At 43.2% G+C, this 25,557-nt stretch overlaps 1 protein-coding gene across 4 annotated transcripts in view; it reads right to left on the bottom strand.

The window, feature by feature from the left end:
- Positions 1–17,104, bottom strand: part of LOC140732346 (disco-interacting protein 2 homolog C) — a 605,485-nt gene extending 588,381 nt beyond the window's left edge. For all 4 annotated transcript variants that reach the window (XM_073054850.1, XM_073054852.1, XM_073054853.1 and 1 more), the window contains exon 1: positions 16,828–17,104. In XM_073054850.1, coding sequence (XP_072910951.1) covers positions 16,828–16,912 — 85 coding nt within the window. In that variant the 5' untranslated portion in view covers positions 16,913–17,104. The remainder of the gene's footprint in view (positions 1–16,827) is intronic.
- Positions 17,105–25,557: the final 8,453 nt, after the last annotated feature.

Raw genomic sequence — 25,557 nt, 5'->3', positions numbered from 1 at the left:
TCTAGTACTTTCAGCATTCAGCAGGTCTCCTAAAATCCTGTACAGGACTTCTTAAAACTCGCAGCTTGAGTCAGTGGTAAGGAAGGCAAATGCAATGTTAGCATTTACTTTGAGAGGACTAGAATATAAGAGCAAGGATGAGATGCTGAGGCTTTACAAGGCATCAGTCAGACTTGGGTATTGTCAGCAATTGGGCCTCTTAACTAAGAAAAGATGTGCTGGCATTGGAGAGGGTCCAGAGGAGGTTCACAAGAATTATTCCAGGAATGAAAAGGTTAACATATGAGGAGCATTTTTTATGGCTCCGAGCCTGTATTCAGTAGAGCTTAGAAGAATGAGGGGGGAATCACATTAAAAACTTCTGAATATTGAAAGGCCCAGATAGAGTGGATGTAGAGAGAATGGTTCCTATAATGGGGAAGATTAGGACCAGAGGGCACAGCCTCAGAAAGAGGAATATCCAATTTTAGAACAGAAATGCGGAGGAATTTCTTTAGCCAGAGGGTAGTGAATCTGTGGAATTCATTGCCACAGGTGGCAGTGGAGGCCAAGTCACTGGGTATGTTTAAAGCTCAGGCTGATAGGTTCTTGATTAGTCAGGACATCAAAGGATACAAGAAGAAAGGCAGGAGAATGGGGTTAAGGAGGATAATAAATCAGCCATGATGTAATGATGGAGCAGACTCGATGGGCTGAATTGCCTAACTCTGCTCCTTTGTTTTACGGACTCAAATTAAACTGTGGAGAAATTGGCTTTGAAATCTGGTTTTCTAAAAATAGGGCTTCATTAACTGATTTAAAAAGCTCCCATCTTTTTTCCCCACAATTAAGCTTCAATTTCCAAAGGGAACGGCATGGACATGACCAATTACAACATCAATACCAGTAACACTCTCAAAGTGCATTTTACATGGATTAACAGAATCACATTCTGTGGTTATTTGCAGTTAATACATGCAGATTTCATGGGAACAGACACTTACTAATACTATAGTATGTCTTTGTTCTACTGTGAATGCCTGCGAGAAAATTAATCTCAGGTAGTACATGGTAACATATATGTACTTATTAATAAATTTACTTTGAACTAGCTCTCCTTGAGAGTTTAATCTATAAATCAAAATAGGGTCAACATTGCTTCATATAAATATTCTTCCACAGTGAAAGTTGACAATTATTCACAGACAAATGATAGCAAGCTTGTATCACACCATGTTTGGAGCACTGGTGTATGATTTAAGTTGCCATTATAGAATAAGTAACTGCAAAATGCAGGGGGAGAAACAAATGATTCGAGGCTGTTGACTTAGGGAAGGATGAAGTGAGTTTGTTCCACGGAAAAGAGAACTGTCTGAGCGGACCTCAAAACTTTGACAGGATTCGATGAGAAAGATAGCGGGAGCATTTCTTCCACTGGGGAAGGCAGATACCCAGAGCCTTGAAATGTTATGGTGACCGGAGAAAAGTATTGTAGGTCACGTCAGAGGTAAGTTTATTTTAAACACAGAGTGTGGTGGGTGCATGGGACATCCTGGGTGGTGCTTGAGGCAGATACACCGGGAGCATTTGAGAAACTCTTAGACAGGCCCATGGATGATAGAAAAATGGAGGGCAATGAAGGATGGAAGGGTTAGATTGATCTTAGAATTAGCTGGAAAGGTCGGCACATCACGGGCCGAAGGGCCTGTATTGCTTATGTTCTAAACTTGTAGCAGAATTCTGCCAGCAGGTCAAAACAAGAGAAATCCAGTTTTTACTGATTATATTAGTAGGTGGTTAGGCACTCCAACCACCATGGGTATTCCCTCCACCACTAGGGCACTGTGGACACCCTGTGTACCACATGCTCTACAGCTCCTCACCCCGGCTAATCTCACAGCCCAGCCCAAACCCATAACCTACAACCTCCACAGAGCCCTGTGGAGCACCGTGACTGTAACACACACAGACTCAGCAGGCCGGGCCGCATCTACGGATGGCTGGGCCAACACACCATCCAACCCAGCTGCATCAGAAGGACTGCAGCCACAAACTAAGGATGAACAATGAATAGTGCCTTCTCAAGCCTATCCTAAAATAATATTAAATGAATGAAAATAATCCAGATTCACAGAATCCACAGTATTTTGCTTTTGCATTAATTATAGAAAATAGGGGCTTTCCAAGTTTAGGGGGTATTAATGATAAACTATCCATATATGGCACATAGATAACAACGTGACTCAAAAGCAATGGAAATGCAGTGAAAAAGAGAGGCATCTTGCCTGTTCCAACTAGAATGTACTATTCCATATATAGATACATTAAGCTGCTTTGGCAATAATCAGTCTGTCTGAGCACAAGGAGAGAAAAAGAGAGAAAAGTTTACAAACTGCCAAGATTACATCCAATGAATTTCTTCTGAAATGCAGTGATTGCCATCACAAACACAAGATGAGGCAGTTGACGATCTTTGGTTTTCAGATATGCAGTGCAGATGAAACCAAATATATGACCACTTGGGGCATTTTTTTTTTGCCCTGGAAAAAATCAGCAATTAGATTGTTCTGTCAAAGAGGGAACTACCAATTTGACACATTGTGTTATTCACCACATAGCCTGCTTGTACTAACACACACACACACACACACACACACACACACACACACACACACACACACACACACACACACACACACACACACACACACACACACACACACACACACACACACACACACACACACACACACACACACGCACTTCAGCCACATAAAATGCTGCATGGATTAAGGGAGAAACCTGCAGCTTGGATTAGAGACACGTCATTAAAACAGCAAAAATTCAGCTTCATTTCCATTTGACCTTCACACCTTCAAAGGCAGACTGAGGTGGCTCTAGAGCTCTCACATAACCAAATCAATCCAGTGAGACGCCCAACAGAGGCGTCACATTTCAAACTGCTATTCTAGCAAAGCACGCTGATCCTAAGAAAAAGTGTGCTTATTCAACAGTTTTATGGTATATTGGCCAGCACTGCACTGAGCGGCAGTCAAATCATGGCATAGTCTGAAAAAAAATGACAGAATGAAATATTTTCCCTTCCCTAAACTGAAGCTGAAATCCCTTCCTGTTGCCACACTGGGAGAACCATGTAGGCCAATGCCTCACAACTCTAGCAGATGTTGACAACCAGTTCCTCAGCAGGCCTTTCAGACACAGTGACTAATATGCATGATAAGCAGGTCAGCCATATGGAACACACAAACATACAACCTCTTACCAACAAAATATACATCGACTCACAGATTACTTAAGGGCATTCCATTTATGCAAGCTTACCTGGTTTGTGAACCGAAAACACTAGCAAACTGCTTCAAAGTTCACTGGGCCCATTTTGCAACCTGTGGCCGCCAAATGAATTTCAGTGCACTTTGTTTGGGAAGGCTTTACACAAAAAAATTGCTTATCCATTAATCTCAAAACAATTGGACATCCTAGCAACAACGGAAAGTCAGAATCAGTATGTATCACTGACATATGCCATGAAATTTGTTGCTTGAAAGAGCAAGACTAAGTACAAGGCATAAAAAATTACTATAAGTTACCAAAGTGTGAACAGAGAGCAAAATAGCGAGGCTCATGGTACATTCAGAAATCTGATGGCAGAGGGGAAGATGTTCCTAAAATGTTGAGTGGGTGTCTTTAGACTCTTACACCTCCTTATTGATGAACATTGATGGGGATTAAGGAAATGTCCACTAGAAGAAAATTTGATTAAAACCATGACAGGGTCTGTTCAAAGTTCGTTGTGTAGTTGGAGGGAGGAATTGAGAGTACAGCTAAAATGTGCAGGCCGCACACAGGTCAAGTTATTCACAATGTAATTTACCCTTTTTCACAACCTGACAAAATATTTACGCTCTTCTCCAATTTATTTGTATGCAAAGTAGGTTCTTAAAGTTCCTTTAGCTAGAGGCAACTTCAGTTACAGCTGTATTTCTCTGTCAATAGATCTGTTGGATGCGCAGGAACAAACCGGTTTGAAATGTTGCACGGCCTGTGTGGTCTGTTTTCTCTAAGACCACAAAACACGAACCAAGAGGAGGTAGATACTTATTCGCTGGTCTCAAGACACAAAGTTCCAAACTTTACAAAATATAATTTCTAACGATTAAAGGTGCCTACCATCAGGGCCATGCCATCTTTTCACAGCTCCCATCGGGCAGGGGTTACAGAGGCCTGAAGTCCCACACCACCAGGTTCAAGAACACCTGCTTCCCTACTTGAACCGAATCACAAAACCCTAATGACAACTGCTTAGCAACACTATGACCTCCTTGCTCTAAGTTGTATGTTGTTTATCTGCTCCAATTGTATTTTCTTGTAAAAATTGTGTATAATTTATGCACAATTTGTTTTTCTTGTGAATGCTGTTTATACGGTGGTATGTGTGTGTGATGGAGTTGCAAGCAAATTTTTCATTGCACCTGTACGCATGACAAGAACTTGAATTTGACTTACTTGCATTATAGAAACCTGTGTTTTTCTATATCTGAAAGTCAATCATTGAGTCAACTTCAACTTCTATAATCTACCCAGGAAAATGGCAGAGGATGAGACAAAGAAATCTAGTTTACAACAGTCTGTAGCAGTGCGATCACTCAAAGTCTGATGTGTTGTCTAATGTTAGGTCCTCAGGTGGCTGTAGAGTGCAATCTGGGATCCACATATTCTGGTACCGTGTGGGCAAGAGTAAGTGGTGGCTGTGGTTGGAGTTGGTGTTGCTTTATCACAGTGGAGATGTTGTTCATGTTGGCCTCCTCCAGTATGTTGGTGTTACTGTGTCTGTCCTTCCAGCTGACACTCAAAATTTTTCACAAGGATATTTGGTGATATTGGTCCAGGGCTTTCAGGTGCCTACTGTCCCTGGTCCATGATTCAGCTCTGTACAGTAATGCAGAGAGGACGACTGCTCAACAGAACAAAAGTTTTGTTCAGTCTTCTTAGACAATCTCTAGCAGGACACAGACACATAACAACTCAATGCAAATTGTTTTGGAAGAAAGTGTATCTCCATCACCATGAAAACTTTGGCCAAGAACCAAAACAACGCATAGCTCATCTTGTCACCGAGTCTACAAAAAAGGAATTACCTTCCAATTACAAAACAAGATGTTTCAACTGTCATCTCCCAAACCAGCCCAGTCAATTAATCTTTATGTTCAGGCCTTTTTTTTCCCCCTTTGGCTTCTCATAAATGGTCAGGTAAACACCCTCAAACCTACTTTAAAATGCTTTCAAGTGAAGTGAGTTGACCATAAGGAGTTTGCAATGCCAGCTATCCTTCTTCCTTTAAGAAAGTGAATTCTGAAACTCAGTACAGACACATTACTTGCCAATTGCCTTTGAGCACACAATCCCCAATTGTAACTCTGGGGCTAGGTTAACGGGAATGTAGCGGGAAACCTCAGACTAGTTAAAAAATGCAAATAGTAATGGATGATTTTGAGCATGCAGGTAATATTAATATTCTTACATTTTTGAAAACTTTAACAATAATAGAAAATAAATCTGAATGGAATAGTTAAATCCAATAACAAATAATCCAGCTTCTAAATGCACACCATATGGTGATCCACATTTTCATGCAATTGCTGAATCAGGAACTTGACTAACTGTAAAACACACTGGACAGAAAATCCCCTCATCCTGATTAAAGTTTTATCGAGTGAATGATACCAAAGTCCTCCTGCTTCGATGCTCTTATGATGGGGGTTCTTTCTCCCAATAACTGTACACCCACTTCACCTCATTGCTTCCAAGAATCACAACAGTCTGCAGCTTTCTGTTTCTCTTCAGGAAATATGGCAAACCTATTCCATGTGTCCCAACTTCTCCCATGACGACAAGACTCCCATGATACTCTGCTGGCCCAGAATTAAAGTTAACTCACCATACTAATACATAAAAATACCTTCAATACATTTATCAGGACTAAGCTCCAGCATCCATATCCAAGATTTAGTCAGGGCATGAAAGCTGAAACTGGATTAAGTAAAGGAAGTGACAAGGGATCATATAATCAAAATATACATAGCCGAGGTACAAATATTATTTTTAAATGTTGTTTTTTCCACAAAAGGGAACAACTTATTTCTGATAATCCTACAGATACCTTAAGCCAATGTGCTTACTGTATATATTTGTGTTGTAAATGCACCTTATTATTTGTTAATTTATCAGGGGCAATATTACTGTTTGTGAGTTATATGAACTGTGTTGTGCAACTTGGTCAAGAGGAATGTTGTTTCACTTGGTGATATACACGTGTACTCTTGAATGACAATAAACTGAACTTGAACTTGATACACTCAGTAGCCACTTTATCAAATACACCTTTACACCTGCTCATTAATGCAAATATCTAATCAGCCAATCATGTGGCAGCAATTCAAATGCATTAAAGCATGCAGACATGGTCAAGAGGTTCAGGTGTGCTTCAGACCAAGCATCAGAAGGGGGAAGACATGTCATCTTAGTGACCTTGACCACAGAACGATTGCCGATGCCAGACGGGATGGTTTTTGCTAATCTCCTGGGAGTTTCAAACACAAAAGTCTACAGAAAATGGTGAGAAAAACTAAAAAGAAATCCAGTGAGCAGTTCAGTGGGTGAAAATGCCTTGCTAATGAGAGAGGTCGGGGAGAATGGCCTGACTGGTTCAAGCTGACATGAAGGTGACAGTAACTCAAATGATCCCATGTTACAACAGTTGTGTGCAGAAGACACACAGGCACGTTGAATCTTGATGTGGATGGGCTACAGCATCAGAAGACCACGAATTATTCCTAATAATCCTAGAGATATCTTAATGAAGAGTTATCTGTGTACTGGAAGATTTGGAGTAACACAGAAAATGCTAAGTATTAAGCAACATCTAAGAATGGAAGTACAGGCTGCCAAACAGAAAAATTAATTACTATTAATGTTTATTCACTGATCAAGACACCTCAAATGAACTCATATATAGCTTCAAGAATTTAAAATCCATTGTAATTACAAGAAACTTCAAGAGACCTCTGATTGAAGATGTGCAGGAACGTTGGCACTGAAATGTAATGATGGGCAGTATTAAGAATATGGAAATTTTATTCTGTTCACATAGAATTGCTATAAATCTTGATGAATCAAATAGCCGGAAAATGTGCAGAGCATGAAAAGGTCAACGTGTAATAAAAAGGAGATGCAATTCCCCGACAGAAGCGCCCTCTTTAATCTAAATGTATAGTTAGATGTATAATGTGATTAGATTTCTAATCATTGGTAGGAGATTAGACATCTCTTTAGTGTTTATGCATTATCCACGAAGGTGAACTTCTGCCCATTTCCAGTCGGCCTGCATGTGGAACAAGTCTAATTCCACAAGAATGTATAGATTATATAAACAAAAGAGACTCTGTATAGTACACAGTCTCTTTCGATATTACAAAGTGCACAGAAGCCAAGTTTCTGGGGGAAGATTCTAATTTAAGAATTTATTGACAGCTGTTGATTCCGACAAAAAGTTGCATCTGATTTTACAACCACAATCATGTAAGCTCAGGCAGCCACAGGATGCTAGGTCCCAGCTAACGGGCTCATGTCACAGATCACATGACACACCAGTTGGATTCTTCAGGCTGCTGGGATTCAGATTTATTTATTACAAATACTTGAAGCATAGAAACATGGGAAATCTACAGCACATTACAGGCCCTTTGGTCCACAATGTTGTGCTAATCTACTCTGGAGCCTGCCTAGAATTTTCCTACCACATAGCCCTCTATTTTTCAAAGCTCCATGTACCTATCCAAGAGTCTGTTAAATGACCCTACTGTATCCGTCTCTACCACCACCACCACCAGCAGTGCATTCCACATACCCATCTCTCTCTCTCTGTGAAAAACTTACCCCTGACATCCCCCTTGTACCTACTTCCATGCATTTTAAAACTATGCTCCCTCATTTCAGCCCTGGGGAAAAGCCTCTGACTATTCACACGATCAATGCCTCTCATCACCTCTATCAGGTCACCTCTCATCCTCTGTTGCTCCAAGGAGAAAAGGCCGAGTTCACTCAACCCATTCTCATAAGGCATGCTCTCCAATAATTGTAAATCTCCTCTGCGCTCTCTCTATAGTGTCCACATCATTCCTGTAATGAGGTGACCAGAACTAAACACAGCACTGCAAGTAGGGTCTTATATAGCTGTAACATTACCCTCGTCGTTGGGTGTGAAGGCTTGTGTGCCTTAATGACCTGGAGAGCTACATTGACTGGAGTCTGGGCTTTATGCTTTGGCTCTTGGTAGGGTCACCCAGGCCAAATAGGTCAAAGGGTAGAGGCCAGACTAAGAGTGGTCTACTGGTCCTCCTGGTTCAGCTCAGGGCTAACAACCCTGACCGGGTAAAACAAAGTTGTTACAGCAATGAAGAATGCTTCTACATCCGAGTGTGATGAATCTCCACCTGGAACTTACATGACTGACAGTAATGCAAACTGAGATACTGACAAGATGAAGGAAGCCCTGAACACTGCCAGAGACAGAGGACCTTCATTGCTGCCCTAAACGCCAGTTGCCAGTGGACCACTGGTGTAACAGGTAGTGGGGGGGGGGGGGTAGGAGGGAAGGGGGGAAGGAGATATCAAATATACTGTTTATGATTGGTATGTTATTGTCACATGTACACAGCAACAAGCTTGTCTTGCATATTGTTCATTCAGATCAAATCATTGCACAGTGAATTCAACTAGAATCGGGAAAAACAATAACAACGCAGAACAAATTGTGAAAGCTACCGAAAAAGTCCAGTGCAGGGAAACAATAAAGTGCAAGATCATAACGAGATAGACTGAGAGGTCAAGAGTCAAGACGTCCATTCAAGAGTCTGATAACAGTGGGATAGAAGCTGTCCGTGACCCAGGTGACATGTGCTGTTGGGCTTTTGTACCAAGCCACGATGCAACTAGTCAATATACTGTCACCGCACATCTGTCAAACTTTGACAAATTTCTATAGATGTGTGGTGGAGAGCATTTTGACTGCTTGTATCATGGTCTAGTATGGAAATACCAATGCCCTTGAATGGAAAATTGTACAAAAAGTAGTGGATACAGCCCAGTCCATAATGGGTAAATCCCTCCCCACCATTGAGCGCATCTACTGGAGCACTGTCGCAGGAAAGCAACACCCAACATCAGGGAGCTCCACCACCCAGGACATGCTCACTTCACGCTGCTGCCATCAGGAAAAAGGTACAGGAGCTCAGGGCCCACACCACCAGGTTCACAAACAGCTGTTATCCCTCAGCCATCAGAGGTGTTAACTTCACTCGCCCCATCATTGAAATGCTCCCACAACCCTATGGACTCACTTTCCAAAGGCTCTTCATCTCATGTCCTCGATATCTAGTGCTTGCTTGTTACTATTGTTACAATTGTCTTTTGTACTTGCACAGTTTGTCGTCTCCTGAACATTGGTTGGTTGTCCGTCCTGTTGGATCCCGAATTTTCAATGATTCTGTTGCGTTCTCTCGGATTTATTGTGCATGCCCGCAAAAGAATGAATCTCAGGGTTGTATATGGTGACGTACGTACTTTGATAAGAGCTTTACTTCAAACTTTGAACTTTCTCCTGGATAGGAGAGGGGAGAAGTCTGGGGTAGGTGAGTTCTTTGATTATGCCAGCTATTTTAATGAGGCAATGAGATGTGTAGGCAGCGTCCATAGAAGGGAAGCTGGTTCCCATAATGAGCCGTGCTGTGTCCACAACTCCCTGCGGCTTCTTGTGGTTGCTTTACCGAGCCAAATGCATCGATACAAACTGCACATGCACACTGCACATGTGAAAATAAAACCAATATCATGTTGACTCTTAATTCGAGTACCATTTCTCAGATAAACAGGCGCAATGCTGGGGCAGTTCAGTTTTAACCCTGCCCCTACCTGCTCACATTCCAGGTTGACTCCCAGACAGCCAGTACCTGAATAACAAAATATTAAACCTAATATTTTCACTCCTCCTTACCACGTGTAAACAGCAACCGGTTCATCTGTATTGAGATCAATTCCTGAATGGGGGTATGAATAACCAAAATTAAGGTCCTCATTTGGATTATCATGTGTCTATTTATAGAATGATCCATGAGAATTCTTCACCATTGCCGTGAAAAACGGGTTACAAATTTTAGATGCTTGAACATGCAATGTAAAGCTCCTGTGCCAACGTGACAGTTTTGCATAAATGGATTTGCTTCTGATGGTGTACGAATTTACATCTATGTTTCTCTCTGTTCCTTCAACTGAGTTGCATAAGAAGGCCAAGAGAAACAGCAACCTGACGTGCAAACATCCAAACTAATATTTAAGAATGCAGCTTAATTAAATTCAAATCCCTATCCAGGACTGAACTGATTTGCATTGATTGCACAGTCCTAATGAACTTTAAATTGCAATTATGTCATTGTCATAAATGAGTGATCTGAACTGCTTTGTCAAGTGCACATCTTGCCTGAATTAATAGATTTATTAATTTCCCCAAACCAAAATAGTTCGGGAGAATCCACAGTACATGATCACAATTATCCAGCCGGTAACCAATTATAACAGCATTTCAAATGTTGAATCCCTAGAACACTGTGCAAAAAGTACAAGGATTGCAAGGTTCTAATGTGAAATCACTGCTTGGTTTCGTTCCATTATTATTTTGATCTCCTCTGATGATGGCATAGATGATTTGTTGTGACTCCAAAGCCTCTGTCAACTCTTCTGGAATCTTGAACAAGTGGATCTCTGGAATTTGTTGTCCACAATAAAATCACGATTCTGTCCTTATTCAGAATCCACCACCAGCAACTTCATGGTGGCAGTAACATAAAGAAGTGAATCAGGACGCATGCCAAACAACAAGGGCAAAGGGACAAAAGAATAGATGTCTAGAGTGGCAGCTAAAGGTTTGCCAGAGTTATAATGTTTAAATAATATCTAGACAGGTGCATAGATAGAAGAATTCAGCCAAGGACAGTTGTGAAGGGAGGAGGGTTGGCATTGCATCCCATCCCATAAAGTGCCAGAGAGGAAGGATCTTCACCTGGAAGATGTATGAGTATGTGCAGTGAAAGCCTAAGCCAGAGGGCTGATCAATCTTCAGCCCGGGACAGAGAACTCCGGAGAGCTACTGTTGGTGGCCTATGCCCCAGTAGGAGTGCAGGAGTTAAGAAGAAGAAATAGAAGAGGCTTTGAGGGAATTGGGCAAACAAAGGCAAATGGGGCTCGTTGGGGTGGGTGCTTTGGTCAGCACAGATGAGCTGAAAGGCCAGTTTCCATGCTGGATTGCTCTATGACACATTTAAAATGGGATCTTAATGTAAGAAGATATTCCAAAGCTGATGACCAAGAATGGAGAAGGCAAGCTACCAATGGGCAAGGAATCCTTCTCCGCTTTAAGTTTATACAGCCAGGCCACGGGGGAGGGTAGGAGGGAAGGAATTTGAACTCCGGTGGGAATTCTAAACTGAGAGCCACTTGTGGATCAGTAGCCAATATTGATCCGTGAGCAAAATGGGTATGGATGAGTAAGAAGTCAGTGCAAGTTTGGAAAATGTAATGGTCTTGAATTAATTTTTGAAGGTTTCAGGGTGGAGGGCTAACCAAGTCACTGACATAGCAAGTAGATGAAGACACAAGAGGGATGAGTAATATTTTTTAAAAAACACAAATGTGGCAGCAAGATCAATTATCTTTCAATTATCAATTATCTTTCCCCTTTCTTTCTCCAAAGATATCAGAACCAGCAACAGTTCGTCTGCCCATCATCGCTATGACAAAGACTATCAGAAGAAGCTTAGTGCAGAGGTTTGGCCCTTGGCCTTCACAATCATGATCATTTTGATGATGCCTCACGATACACCCGTCCACTGGGGCATCAAGAACACGAAGTGTCCACTGGGGCATCAAGAACACGAAGTGTCCACTGGGGCATCAAGAACACGAAGTGACCTCTGAGGGTGAGAGTGCAGGAGAGAGACATCGGCAGATTGGAAAATCCATTGTCATTATATGAGAGTTACGCACAACCAGGATATTCCGTTGTGTGAAGTGGTCCACAGTGAAGAATAAGCAACTACAGTCTCTCCAGTGGATTAAGAGAAAATTAGCAACTTATTACAAAACAAAAGTCGTTCATAAATCACTTCTAAAATTTAATCTTTTTCAAAGAACAGTTTTCTGCAGGAGGAAACTAAAAGTAAAATACCCCAAATCTAAGATAAATTATAACAAGGCACTATGACCTCAAAACACAGATAGTTGGCCATTTTTCTCAGTCGAGGAAATTGTAATACTTTTCTGTAAAGAATTAAAAAGACTGATAAAACTCAACAAACTTCTCCAAAAGAAGCTTATATGACTTATCCATTTTCTAAACTCCTAAACATTTAAACAAAGAATACAAATATGTATATATATTCAGCTGGTTCTATAACCTTGTTAGACTTAGGTTAAGGGCAGGTGTGATAGAACAAGTGGCACCCCTATTCATACAGAAACAAGCCATGCTAAATGCTGAGTGCTAAAGTGGCAATTCATCGTGCCCACAGGACCAGCATCAGGGAGTAATGCTGAGTTCCCCTCACTCTGATCCTTGTACATTATTCATAAATTATGGTGGTTAATGTGTCATAGCATCACAAAACTATACCACATGTAAACAGGCCCCTCAGCCCATCTCACATATGCTAGGCTGAGCTGGCCCTATTTGCCCCATAACCCTCCAAATTTCCCTGTCAATGTATACCGGCCAAATGGCTTTTCAATATTAGAATTATTCCAGCCTCAGCCACTTCTGGCAACTTGTTCCATATACCCATCACCTGCAGTGTGAAAAAAAAGCCCTTTTTAAATCTTTCCTTTCTCACTCTGACCTATGCTCTCCAGCTTTAGACTCCTCTGCGCTGGGGAAGAAACTTTGCCTGGTCACTTCTTCTACCCCCTCGTGGTTTTATCCCCCCTCTTTCTTCACCCCTCAGACTCCTTCACTCCAGGGGGAATAAAAAGCCTCAACTTTCCAGCCTAGAATGTGAAGGGAGTTGGAGAAGCAACTAATATACCCGCTGAACAAATGCACTAAATCTAACACAACTGGTGCAGGTCAGGAATAAGCAACCCCCCCCCCCCCCTCCAAAACGTTGAATTTACTAACCCAAGACGGCTGTGCCTGTTGTTTTGTTATCTGCTCTCTCATTTCTAAGGGCAGGTCAGAGATTTTCCCAGTCCTACTGGCAAGCCTGGTTTTCTCTGCATCCTTGTGTCAAGGATACCCGACTTTGAAAGCAAATCACCAGTTTAACATTGTCCTCCTTCACCTGTGCACTTGGCTCAGCTGCCAAAAGGTCCATATGTTCACCTTGATGAGAGTTGGGGGCTCGGCACAATTACTAAGATTAGCCTCCTCTCTCCACGTCATACAAAAACAGGCCCTTCGGCCCATCCAGTCGGTGCCGAAATATTATTCTGGCTGCATTCTCACTGCCTTAGTAAACAATACTGTATAGTCAAAGAGCCCACCCCCACCCCGGGCAATCTCTACCCCTGCCCATCCACCCTGCAAATGCGTGGAATGATTTTATTGGTCCCATCGACCTGCATCCGAGTGACAGTCCTCGAAACCCCTCTCACCCACGTACTTGTCCAAACTTAATTTAAATGTTGAAATCCGACCTGCATCCATCACTTCCGCTAGCAGCTGGTTCCGCACACTCACCACCGTCTGAGTGAAGAGGTTCCCCCCCACCATGTTTCCCTTAAACATTTCACCTTTCACCGTTAACCCGTGACCTCGGACAACCTCAGAATAAAAAGCCTGTTTGCATTCACACTACCTATTCCCCCCATGCTTAACACACACATTCAAGTTTAATTGTCATTCAACCATACACGAATACCCATGCATACAGCCAAACGAAACAGCGTTACTCCAGGGCTAAAGAGCTAAACCCAGTGCCAACAGTTATACAGCATAAGGCAGAGATAGCACATATAAGATAGCAATAAATATACAGTCACTCAAAAACAATATAGCCCAAGTCCCTGAGTCAATGGGATGTTGTCGGCACACCGCAGACGAACGCAATCCATCTTGTCTTTCACAAGGTCTTTGTCTTGGAAAGATAACCAATACAGCCAAAGACTCCCACGCACCCTGGACAACCTCACCCCCAGTGGAAAATACAGAAGCCTGAAAGCACCTCCCGCCAGGTTTAAGAACATCTTCCATTGAAACACGGACATCGCAGGACAGGCTGGATACTCGGCCTCGCAATGCCCCCGGCTGTGCCTGCTCTTTCTCCCTAACTTTTAACACTATATTCTGTTTTGCTAATGTTTTTTATCCCCCTTTTATTATCTCGATATACTAATATAGTGAAAAGATCTCCATACTGGCACGCAAAACAAAAGCTTTTCACTGCACCCTGGTGCACATGACAATAACAACCCACTTCTGAAACAGTCACTATTTCAACGGCTGCGTTTTAGTGCCTGGTTCACAACGCCCGGACTTATTTTCTGCTCGGCTACGATGTTATCGTTGCTGGCTTTTTTAAAAAAAAGTAATTACTCATTATGGGAACAGACGTATAGTACATGACGTGTAAGCAATGTTGCTTGCAAACCCAGCTGCAAAAGGGTTAAATCGCTTCCAATAACTTTATAATGCACAATCTGAAAAGGAGGACGAAAAATCAATGCCAACGTCCATTAGCTGTGCACTTGAAAGTCAAGTGTTCAGCCTATGTAGAACCTTCATGATATACAGCCCACAGCTATAACATTCCAAATCTGCGCCGTCAGTGAGAGGAGACCGAGTGTGGAGGTCAGATACGGACAATTTCAAACTGCCAACTAATCAGCCCGTAGGATGGTTGTCGCTTGTAACGACTTTATGTCACGAGATTCCGCGTTTACGATTTTTAAAAAGCGCTACATTTTGTATCCTCTCATTTCCTACTTGCGCCCAATCAACCGTCAAGTACATAGTTTGGTGGGATCCCATCCAATGCGATGACAAATTCACACACATACACACACACACCGCCACACAACTCATAAGGAGACTTGGATCAGAGAGTCCTGCTTCCCGATCTCCGCTTCTCCAAAAGTTACCGACAGTGACCCGACAAAAGCACCCCCCCTCCCCAACACACACACACACACACACACACACACACACACACACACACACACACACACACACACACACACACACACACACACACACACACACACACACACACACACACACACACACAACCTCGCACAAGCACGTGAGCGTAAGAACTTTCCAGGAAAGATCACAACGTTACTCTTTGATATAAACGGCGCGTCGTTTAAAGTATCAGATTTCGAATAGAGAGGGGGAAAACATCCGGCGCGTTTACACTTCTTCGAAAATTGTCAACAGCTTGGAGCTCAAATCTTACAAAACACACCAAGTTTGTTTATAATAAAAGTGAGCAAGCAGAATGTGTCTTAAAGAGACTAAAACCAGCTCGAATTGCTCACAACCACCGGATGAGTTTGTTAGATTTGACTACGTGATTAATGAATGGTGCACATCTTCATCGTTTGAGAAAGACAGGACACAAAGGGTTAAACGCGATCGGTCTCTCCGCCACTGCCAGTTTGATCCCTAACAATTCGGCAAAGAAGCTTCTCTGCCGCCGGCTGCTGGTTTCTATTAATTCCTGTTTCGGAAGTCTGTGTACAAAGCCACCGAAGGGAGAACGTGCTCCCTGGCTCCGAACGATGAACCCGCCTTCAGCGAACTGCCTATCCACCGCGGTGACGGGGAAAATCTCAAAATCTACAGGTATTAATGAGCTGACACTGCTCGCAACCGTCGGTCTGAAACGTAGATTTTATTACATTTGTTTTCAATGGAAGGAAGGGGTTTGCCCCCTCCCTTCCCACCGCCGCCCAATGTGTTACAGGTACCGCTATCCAAGTATCACAGAGAGACAACGGGAGTCGCTGGTTTGATTTGAAAAATCAAAATTGTACTCGTCATTTGTTGAGGTTACATACAAACATCAAACCCAATAGAATGCCACATCGACCTCAGAATACACAGTGACACTAATTATCTTCCCACTTTCAGCTCTTTTCATCACGTAAGGTTAAGTACGGGACTATGCCGTCTCTCCCACCATCACAGTCAAATTATACCGTCTGCCACCAATGTACTAGTTGGGATATATTCATAAACCGAGTATCTCTTTGTTGTGCATTACACAACACACACACACTTGATTAACACGCCTCTTAATTCAAATTTTTTTTTTATATTGCGACCTCAAGTTTGCCGGACAAATTGGTGCTTGTTAATCGTTACACCCAATGGAAAACAAGACGATTTGACGCGACGAGTTGCATTTTACAAAATGCCAATTTTGACTTCTCCCTATTTCAAAAACCAAGAGGAATAACAGCCTCAACAGCAGCAAATCAGTGGAAAGAAATCCTGCAAAACCGTTAGCCGAGGAATAGGGCAAAGCCCAGCCCTGACAATATTATTTTTTTTCACCTCCTTCGCCTTCAATGAAGTGTCACGGCTTCAGCTGAAAGGCAACACGGTATCATTAATATATCGTGCAGCAACAAGGGGAGGGGGGGTAAGAGAATCAAAGTGAAGGTGTGAGCATTGAATACAAGAGATAAGACTGGCAGATTTAGACAGAGAGCGCGGTGGCAGCAAATAAGAGAAGCCCCCATGAAGGGAGAAAAAGGTTGGGGGAAAATATCGGCTTTTACCTTCGGATAATTCCAAATCCAGCTCGGCCAGCTTCGCCCTCACCTCGAGAGGAAGGACCAGACTATCAATACTGCGATCCGCCATTCTCTCTCTTTGTGTCGAAACCACACTTCAGCACTTTACAGCGAGGTAAAGGAGATGCATGATATTATGCACAAGGGGAGGGGTGCTAGTGTTGGTAAAGGAAGGGGGGGGGATCTCCACCACTTCACACCACCGCCATGTCTGCTCCGACTCTGTCTTGTATGTGTCTGTGTGTGTATGTGTGTGTGTGTGTGTGTGTGAGGGAGAGGGAGTGAAAGCACGCGCCCGCGCGTTCCCGGGATAGCGCCACACGCGACTGGTCGCCGGGCGCGCTCACGCAGAGCGAGTCTGCCACCAGAGGGGGCGAGTGAGTGCGGAGGGCGAAGGACGCACGGAATCGGGCATGAGGAAGCAATGTCAGTGAAAAGGGTGCTGTGACTGCGTGGGAGTACGATACAATGTTCCGGACGGAGGCAATGATACCATTTAGCTGTCTCCCGTCCGAATGGGAGAGTGATACAACGTAGCTGTAAGGAAAGATAATATATCTGAGAAAGACACAGTCTGTCTATGCGTGAGAGTATTGGTTGATTACTGGAAACGCTTGTGTCTGTCAGCGAAATACTGTATAATGAAATTGCATGTACGTTTGTGAGGGCCGCATCTATCAATGCACCTGAGAAAGAATTATCCATTGTACAAACTGGTGATTTATTTGCTATTTTCACTGGCACCGAGATAAGGGGAACAGTTTTGTTTGCGTGCCAACCAAACGGATCATTCCATACACAGAAATAGATGGAGAAATTAAAGACGGGAGCAACACAAAACACTTCAGTCCAGATGAAACGTCGGCTATGCATTTCCCTCCATAGCTGCTGCCTGACCCGCTGAGTTTCTCCAGCATTTTGTGCGTTGATTAAGGCGTGTACCACTGTGTGACAGCAGACATTGCGCTTGCTGGAGCAAAAAGCAGCGATCCATTTCTTTTCAGACAATCAGCCCTGAAATCGAAAGAAAACAAAGGTTTTAAAAGTTGGCTTCAATTTTTTCATTGCTTCAGCAGAAGCAGTAACCTTATTTTAATCTGCCGCTAAAGTTATTGATCCATTTTAAGACAAAACGAGTGACCGTATTCTGGTCGGGGCAACACGATAGCATTATGGTCAGCCTAACGCTATTCGAGCACCAATAACCTGTATTCACCTGCCACTATATATTGTCTGTGAGGAGTTTGTACTTTCTCTCTAACTTTCAAATGCTGATAGTGTCTTATCTCTCTTTCCCTTATCATTTTCCCACCTTGAGGCACTTTCCCGGAGATTGTTTTTCTTTATCTTTATGTTTTTCATGCACAATCTATCTTTATTTGCCTTTGATATTTACTCTGCCTTTTTTGTCACAATACCTTGTCTGTTTAGGTTTATACAAACCCTCCCCGCCCTGAAATGTGTTTCATTTTCTCTCATCTGTTCCTAACACACTGCCTCTTTATCTCTTATGGTTTCATTTTCAGGGGAGACACAGCTTAACCTAGGTTCCAGGTGAACTGAACCCTTCTCTTTCAGAATAGAATTGTTTCTCTTCCGCATGAAAGTGAGAAAGTGTTTTCCTCACTCTTCTAGAATCAAGCCCCATTTCTCATTGACACCCCTTTATCAGCTCATATCCACCACTTTCTATTATTTGAAAGGCCACAAAAGCAGATAGGTCGTGAATGAGCGAGGTTTAAGTACTCCAATAATTTTCGTTTCTCACATCGCATAAACATAGAAAAATCAATTGGATTGCTGAGCAATCATTTCTTCAATTCAGACCCACTCAAACAAAGTGAGTAGTGCAGAAGATGAAACTAACAATGGCAGTTATTGGAGTGGGCCAGTGTTAGAGTGGCCAGGCTTTGGCAAGGGCAGGTGGAGTCTAAAGGTGCTGAGTAATCTGACGTAATTTGTTTTGATTGTGGAACTAGGGTTTCAGAAGTTGGAGCCAAGGGTATAACAAGCCCTATCATACAGACATTTGCATCTTTATCTTATCTCATCTTTACCTTTTCCTCACACATATAACTTCGTACTCAGGCAGAAAATATCTTGCTTCATACTCAATATGCTAACGTACACATTCTTTCATTACTTTGAGGATGACTATTTCTTTATAATTTCATTGTATTTAGAGATACGTACCGCACCATAAAAGGCCCTTCTGACCCATTGAGCTCATGCTCCCCAATTACATCCATGTGACCAATTAACCTGCTAACCCGTACAAATACATTTCAAGGCATTTAGATGGGTACATGGATAGAAAAGGAGTACTTGGGCTTTTTGCAGGCAAATGGGATTAGCATGGAGAGATAATCATGGTTGTCATAGATGAGGGAGAATGAAGAACCTATTTCTCCACTGTACATTTCTATGATTTCTACTATTCCTAGGTACGTGCCCTTCTCAGCCCTAGAAACTTAGTTGTGTTACTAGGTATGGTGGGGCAATACACTCTCAGCCATAGCTTAACTCCAAAAAGTTTATTACTTTAGATGAGGTAGGTTATGAAGCAACAAAAACAACAAGTTCTATTTTATCAAAAATTCCCATGGCGTTTTATTAGGTCCTGATAAAGGCTGAAGGACCTGATGAGTCCAGGTGAAAGGTTTCCACCCAAAACATCAGCTCATTCTTTCTCTTCATGGATGCTGTCTGACATGAGTTCTTCCAGCATTTTGTGTGTGAGTTACGTGGATTTCCAGCCTCTGCAGAATCTCTTGTGTTCCCATCACAACTGGTTTACACATTTCCTTGATTAAAGATTACTCAGCAAAACATGTTAATGCCATTCTACACTGCATGATGTATCACTGGTTAATCATTGGTTGGCCTTGGTTGAAACGATTATGTCACTATCCTATTTCCTTTTAATTTTCAGATCTCATCTCCTTGCTTTGCCTAAATTTCACTGGATTCACACTAATATTTATGGGTTATCCCGGAACTGTAGCTGTGATTTGCAGGCAGGAACCTACATTCTCAGTTCCCAAGCTGACTCTTCAAACACAGAAAGAAAAGAATTATGGAATTCTGCTATTCACTTTAACATACCTCATTCACTTTGCAACAAAGGAGAGGGGAGATCACCACTACGAAGGAGAGAGGGGGAGGAGGGCTGAGTCAGGGGGTAGTCAGTGACTGATGTTTTAAGCAGGGGTGAAGAATGTGGACACAAAATACTCTGCAGATACTGGGGTCAAAGCAACATGCACATCATGCTGGAGGAACTCAGCAGGTCGGGCAGCATCCGTAGAGACAAACAGTCAACGTTTTGGGCCAAAACCCTTCATCAGGGCTGAAGAGGGAAAGGGCAGGGGCCCTATAAAGAAGGTGGGGGGGAGGGTGGGAAGGAGAAGGCAGGTAGGTGCCAGGTGAAAAACCAGTAAGGAGAAAGATCAAGGGGTGGGGGAGGGAAGCAGGGAGGGGAGAGGCAGGAAAGGTGAAGAAGGAATGTAAGGGGAAAGCACTATGGGTAGTAGAAGGAGGCGGAACCATGAGGGAGGTGATAGGCAGCTGGGGGAGGAGGAGGCAGAGTGAAACTGGGATGGGGGAAGGGAGGGGGAGGGAGTTACGGGAATTTGGAGAAATCAAAGTTCATGCTAAGGGGCTGGAGACTACCCAGATGGTTGCACCTCCAACCTGAGTTTGGCCTCATCATGGCAGTAGAGGAGGCCATGTATGGACATATCTGAATGGGAATGTGAAGCAGAGTTGAAGTGGGTGGCAACTGGGAGATCCTGTCTGTTGTGGCGGACGGAGCGGAGGTGCTCGACGAAGCGGTCCCCCAATCTGTGTGGGGTCTCGCCGATGTAGAGGAGGCCGCACCGGGAGCACTGGATGCAATAGGTGACACCAGCAGATTCACAAGTGAAGTGTTGCCTCACCTGGAAGGACTGTTTGGGGCCCTGAATGGTGGTAAGAGAGGAGGTGTAGGGACAGGTGTAGCACTTACGCTTGCAGGGATAAGTGCCAGGTGGGAGATCCGTGGGGAGGAACGTGCGGACCAGGGAGTCGCGGAGGGAATGATCCCTGTGGAAAACGGAGAGGGGTAGAGAGGGAAAGATGTACTTAGTGGTGGGGTCGTGTTGAACAAGTTAATTGGACATTGTAAATTATCCTGTGATTAGGTTGGGGTTAAATAAGTGGGTTGCTGGACAGTGCAGTTCATTGGGCCAAAAGGGCCTATTCCATGCTGTGTCTCTAAATAAAGTAAAATAAATAAAGAAACAAATATAATGGCATTCTGAGAGGATACTTGTCAATGCACATTGCACAGAGGGGAAGGGAGTCCTGCAGTGGATAAGTGTTGGTCTGGACTATTTTCTGAATGGTATCTTTTGGTGCCCAACTACCCATGCAAACATAGTCCCAGTTTTAACATCTTAACCAATTACTTCCACAGAACAGCTTTTGGAAAGCATCAAGTTGGATAAGTCTCTGGGACCAGACGAGATGTACCCCAGGCCAGTGTGGGAGACGAGGGAGGAGATTGTTGAGCCTCTGGCGATGATCTTTGCATTATCAGTGGAGACGGGAGAGGTTCCGGAGGATTGGAGGGTTACAGATGTTGTTCCCTTGTTCAAGAAAGGGAGTAGAGATTGCCCAGGAAATTATAAACCAGTGAGTCTTACCTCAGTGGTTGGTAAGTTGATGGAAAAGATCCTGAGAGGCAGGATTTATGAACATTTGGAGAGGCATAATATGATTAGGAATAGTCAGCATGACTTTGTCAAAGCCTTACGAGCCTGATTGAATTATTTGAGGATGTGACTCAACACATTGATGAAGGTAGAGCAGTAGATGTAGTGTATATGGATTTCAGCAAGGCATTTGATAACGTACCCCATGCAAGGCTTATTGAGCAAGTAAGGAGGCATGGGATCCAAGGGGACATTGCTTTGTGGATCCAGAACTGGCTTGCTCACAGAAGGCAAAGAGTGGTTGTAGACGAGTCATATTCTGCATGAAGGTCGGTCACCAGTGGGGTGCCTCAGGGATCTGTTCTGGGACCCCTTCTCTTTGTGATTTTTATAAGTGACCTGAATGAGGAAGTGGAGGGATGGGTTAGTAAATTTGCTGATGACACAAAGGCTGAGGGTGTTGTGGATAGTGTGGAGGGCTGTCAGAGTTTAAAGTGGGACATTGATAGGATGCAAAACTGGGCTGAGAAGTAGCAGATGGAGTTCAACCCAGATAAGTGTGAGGTGGTTTATTTTGGTAGGTCAAATATGATGGCAGAATATATTATTAATGGTAAGACTCTTAGCAGTGTGGAGGATCGGAGGGATCTTGGGGTCCGTGTCCATAGGACACTCAAAGCTGCTGTGCAGGTTGACTCTGTGGTTAAGAAGGCAAACGGTGCATTGGCCTTCATCAACTGTGGGATTGAGTTTAAGAGCTGAGAGGGAATGTTACAGCCATATAGGACTCTGGTTAAACCCCACTTGGAGCACTGTGCTCAGTTCTGGTTGCCTCACTACAGGAAGGATGTAGAAACTATAGAACGGGTGCAGAGGAGATTTACAAGGATGTTGCCTGGATTGGGGAGCATGCCTTATAAGAATAGGTTGAGTGAACTTGGCCTTTTCTCCTTGGAGTGGCGGAGAATAAGAGGTGACCTGATAGGGGTGTATAAGATGATGAGGGGCATTGATCATGTGGATAGTCAGAGGCTTTTTTCCAGGGCTGAAATGGCTAACATGAAGGGGCACAGTTTTAAGGTGTTTGGAAGTAGGTACAGAGAAGATGTCAGGGGTAAGCTTTTTTATGCAGGGAGTGGTGAGTGTGTGGAATGGGCTGCGGGCAACAGTGGTGGAGATGGATACGATAGAGTCTTTTAAGAGACTCCTGGATAGGTACATGGAGCTTAGAAAAATAGAGGGCTATGGGTAACCCTAGGTAATTTCTAAAATAAGTACGTGCTTGGCACAGCATTGTGGGCTGAAGGGCCTGTTTTGTGAGGTAGGTTTTCTATGTTTCTATGTAACAGCACTGAAGTACTAACTCAGGTTTCAGCTCAAGTGCAGAATGCAGAAATAAACAGCTTGTAGGATAGAATGGAACTTGTATACCAGTGCAGCACGGAGAGCAGAAAGCAACTGAAGCGAAACCTATAGGAAATTCAGAGGCGACTGTAAAATCGACGGTTGAATGGACAATGTAGAGCAGTGAGCAATACCACAATAAATTATATTTCAAATTAGTAAAATACAATTCCAAAGTTGTTATGTTATGACCTCTGAGCTTTATTTGGAAACTCTTAATTGAATGGCCCTTTCAGTTCCAATCACAAAAGAATGAAGAAAGTGTCTAACTTGGTACTTAAGGGTGCAACAGCAGTATGAATAGTCTAGTGGACCAGTACCCAGGGACCTGGGTCATTGATTTTGAAGTCTGGAGTTCGATTCGCGCTCTGACAACCGGGGACTTTAAAATTCAGTTAATTAAATCTTCCGTTTTCTCGTCACTATTACTAAAAGTAGATTTTGTAATGGTGACTAGTTCTGAGGTCACCTGTGTCTTGTAGAGATGGTGTGTATGTGATTCCAGACTGGATGGTGGGGTTGACTTATAACAGCCTTCTGAAATGACTCAGCAAGCTCGTCAGCTCATCGGCAATCCTAAATGGTTAATACACGCCCCTTCCAGCAAGATTCGATCCTGCTGGCAGGTTAGTTCAAGTAATCCTTACTGTTTCCCAACTGAATTATAAGGAAAGGCCACAAAAAAAAACATGAATACCTGCAACTTATGAGAAATTGAATGAGATAATTTTTGCACAACTCTATATACTCAGCAGCCATTTTATTAGGTACACATGCTCTTTAATGCAAGTATCAGCCAATCATGTGGCAGCAAAATGCATAAAATAATGAAGACCTGGTCAAAAGATTCAGTTGTAGTTCAGACCAAACAACAGAGTGGGGGAGGAAATGTGATCAAAACGACTTTGACCGTGGTGCCAGATGTGGTGGTTTGAGTATCTCAGAAATTGCTGATCTGTTAGGATTTTCATGCACAACAGCCTCTATTGTCATGGGCGTAGCTTCCCCATCTTCCAGGACACTTTCAAAAGAATGATGCCTCAAAAAGGCAGCATTCAACATTAAAGACCCCCATCACACAGGACATAAGACAAGGGAGCAAAATCAGGACATCAAGTCTGCTCCATCATTTGATCATGGCCATTCCAATTCCCTCTTAATTCCTTCTCCTGCCTTCTCTGCATAACCCATCACACCCTGACTAATCAAGAACTTACCAGCCTCCATCTTAAATACACCCAATGACCTGGACCCCATAGCTGCCTGTGGCAATGAATTCCACAGATTCAGCACTCTCTGGCTAAAGAAATGTCTTTTCATTTCCATTCTAAATAGAGCAACCCTCTATTCTGAGGCTGCCCTCTCTGGTCCTAGACTTCCCCATAATATGAAACATCTCTATGTCCGTGATATCTACGCTTCTCAACGTTCAATAGGTTTCAATGAGATCCACCCCCATTCTTTAAATTCCAGTGAGTACTGGCCCAGAATCATCAAATGCTCCTCATATGATAAGCCTTTCGTTCCCAGAATTATTTTTGTAAAGGTCCTTTCAACCCTCTCCAATGTGAACATACCCTTTCTTAGAAAAGGGGCCCAGAGCTGCTCACAATACTCCCTGAGGCCTCACCAGTGCTTCATAAAGGCTCAGCATTACATCCTTGTTCTTATATTCTATTTGCCTTGAAATGAATGCTAACATTTCATTTGTCTTCCTCACCACCCACTCAACCTGCAAGTTAACCTTTAGGAAATCCTGCACGAGGACTCCCAAGACTCTTTGCACCTCTGATTTTTGAATTTTCTCCCCATTTAGGATATAGTCAATGCCTTTATTCCTTCTTCTGAAGAGCATGACTATACACTGCCCTGCACAATATTTCATCTACCATTTCTTTGCCCATCTCCCAATCTGTCTAAGTCCTTCTGCAGACACCCTGATTCCTCAACACTTCCTACACCTTCACCTATCTTCATACCATCCACAAACTTGGCCACAAACCCATCAATTCTGTTATCCAAATCAGTGACATACAACGTAACAAGAAGCGGTCCCCACACCGACCCCTGCAGAACACCATAAGTCACTGGCAGCCAACCAGAAAAGGCTCCCTGTAATCCCACCCTTTGCCTCCTGCCAAACAGCCAATACTTTATCCATGCTGGTATCTTTCCTGTAATACCATGGGTTCTTACCTTGTTAAGGAGCCTTATGTGCAGCACCTTGTCAAAGGTCTATCCTGCTTGTTATTTCCTCAAAGAATTCCAACAGGTTTGTCAGGCAAGATTCTCCCTTGAGGAAACCATGCTGACTATGGCCTATTTTACCCAAAACCTCATCCTTAATAATTAACTCCAGCATCTTCCCAACCACGGAGGTCATGCTAACTGGCCCATATTTTCCTTTCTTCTGCCTGAAAGAGTGGAGTGACATTTGCAATTTTCCAGTCCTCCAGAACCATGCCAGAATCTAGTGATCCTTGAAAGATCATTTCTAATGCCTCTACAATCTCTTCAGCCACCTCTTTCAGAACCCTGGGATGTGTTCCATCTGGTCAAGGTGACTTGCCTGCCTTCAGATCTTTCAGCTTCCCAAGCATCTTCTCCCTGGTAATAG

This window comes from Hemitrygon akajei, chromosome 8 (assembly GCF_048418815.1).
Source record: "Hemitrygon akajei chromosome 8, sHemAka1.3, whole genome shotgun sequence".
NCBI lineage: Eukaryota > Metazoa > Chordata > Chondrichthyes > Myliobatiformes > Dasyatidae > Hemitrygon > Hemitrygon akajei.
This window is presented reverse-complemented; position numbering and strand designations above follow the sequence as displayed.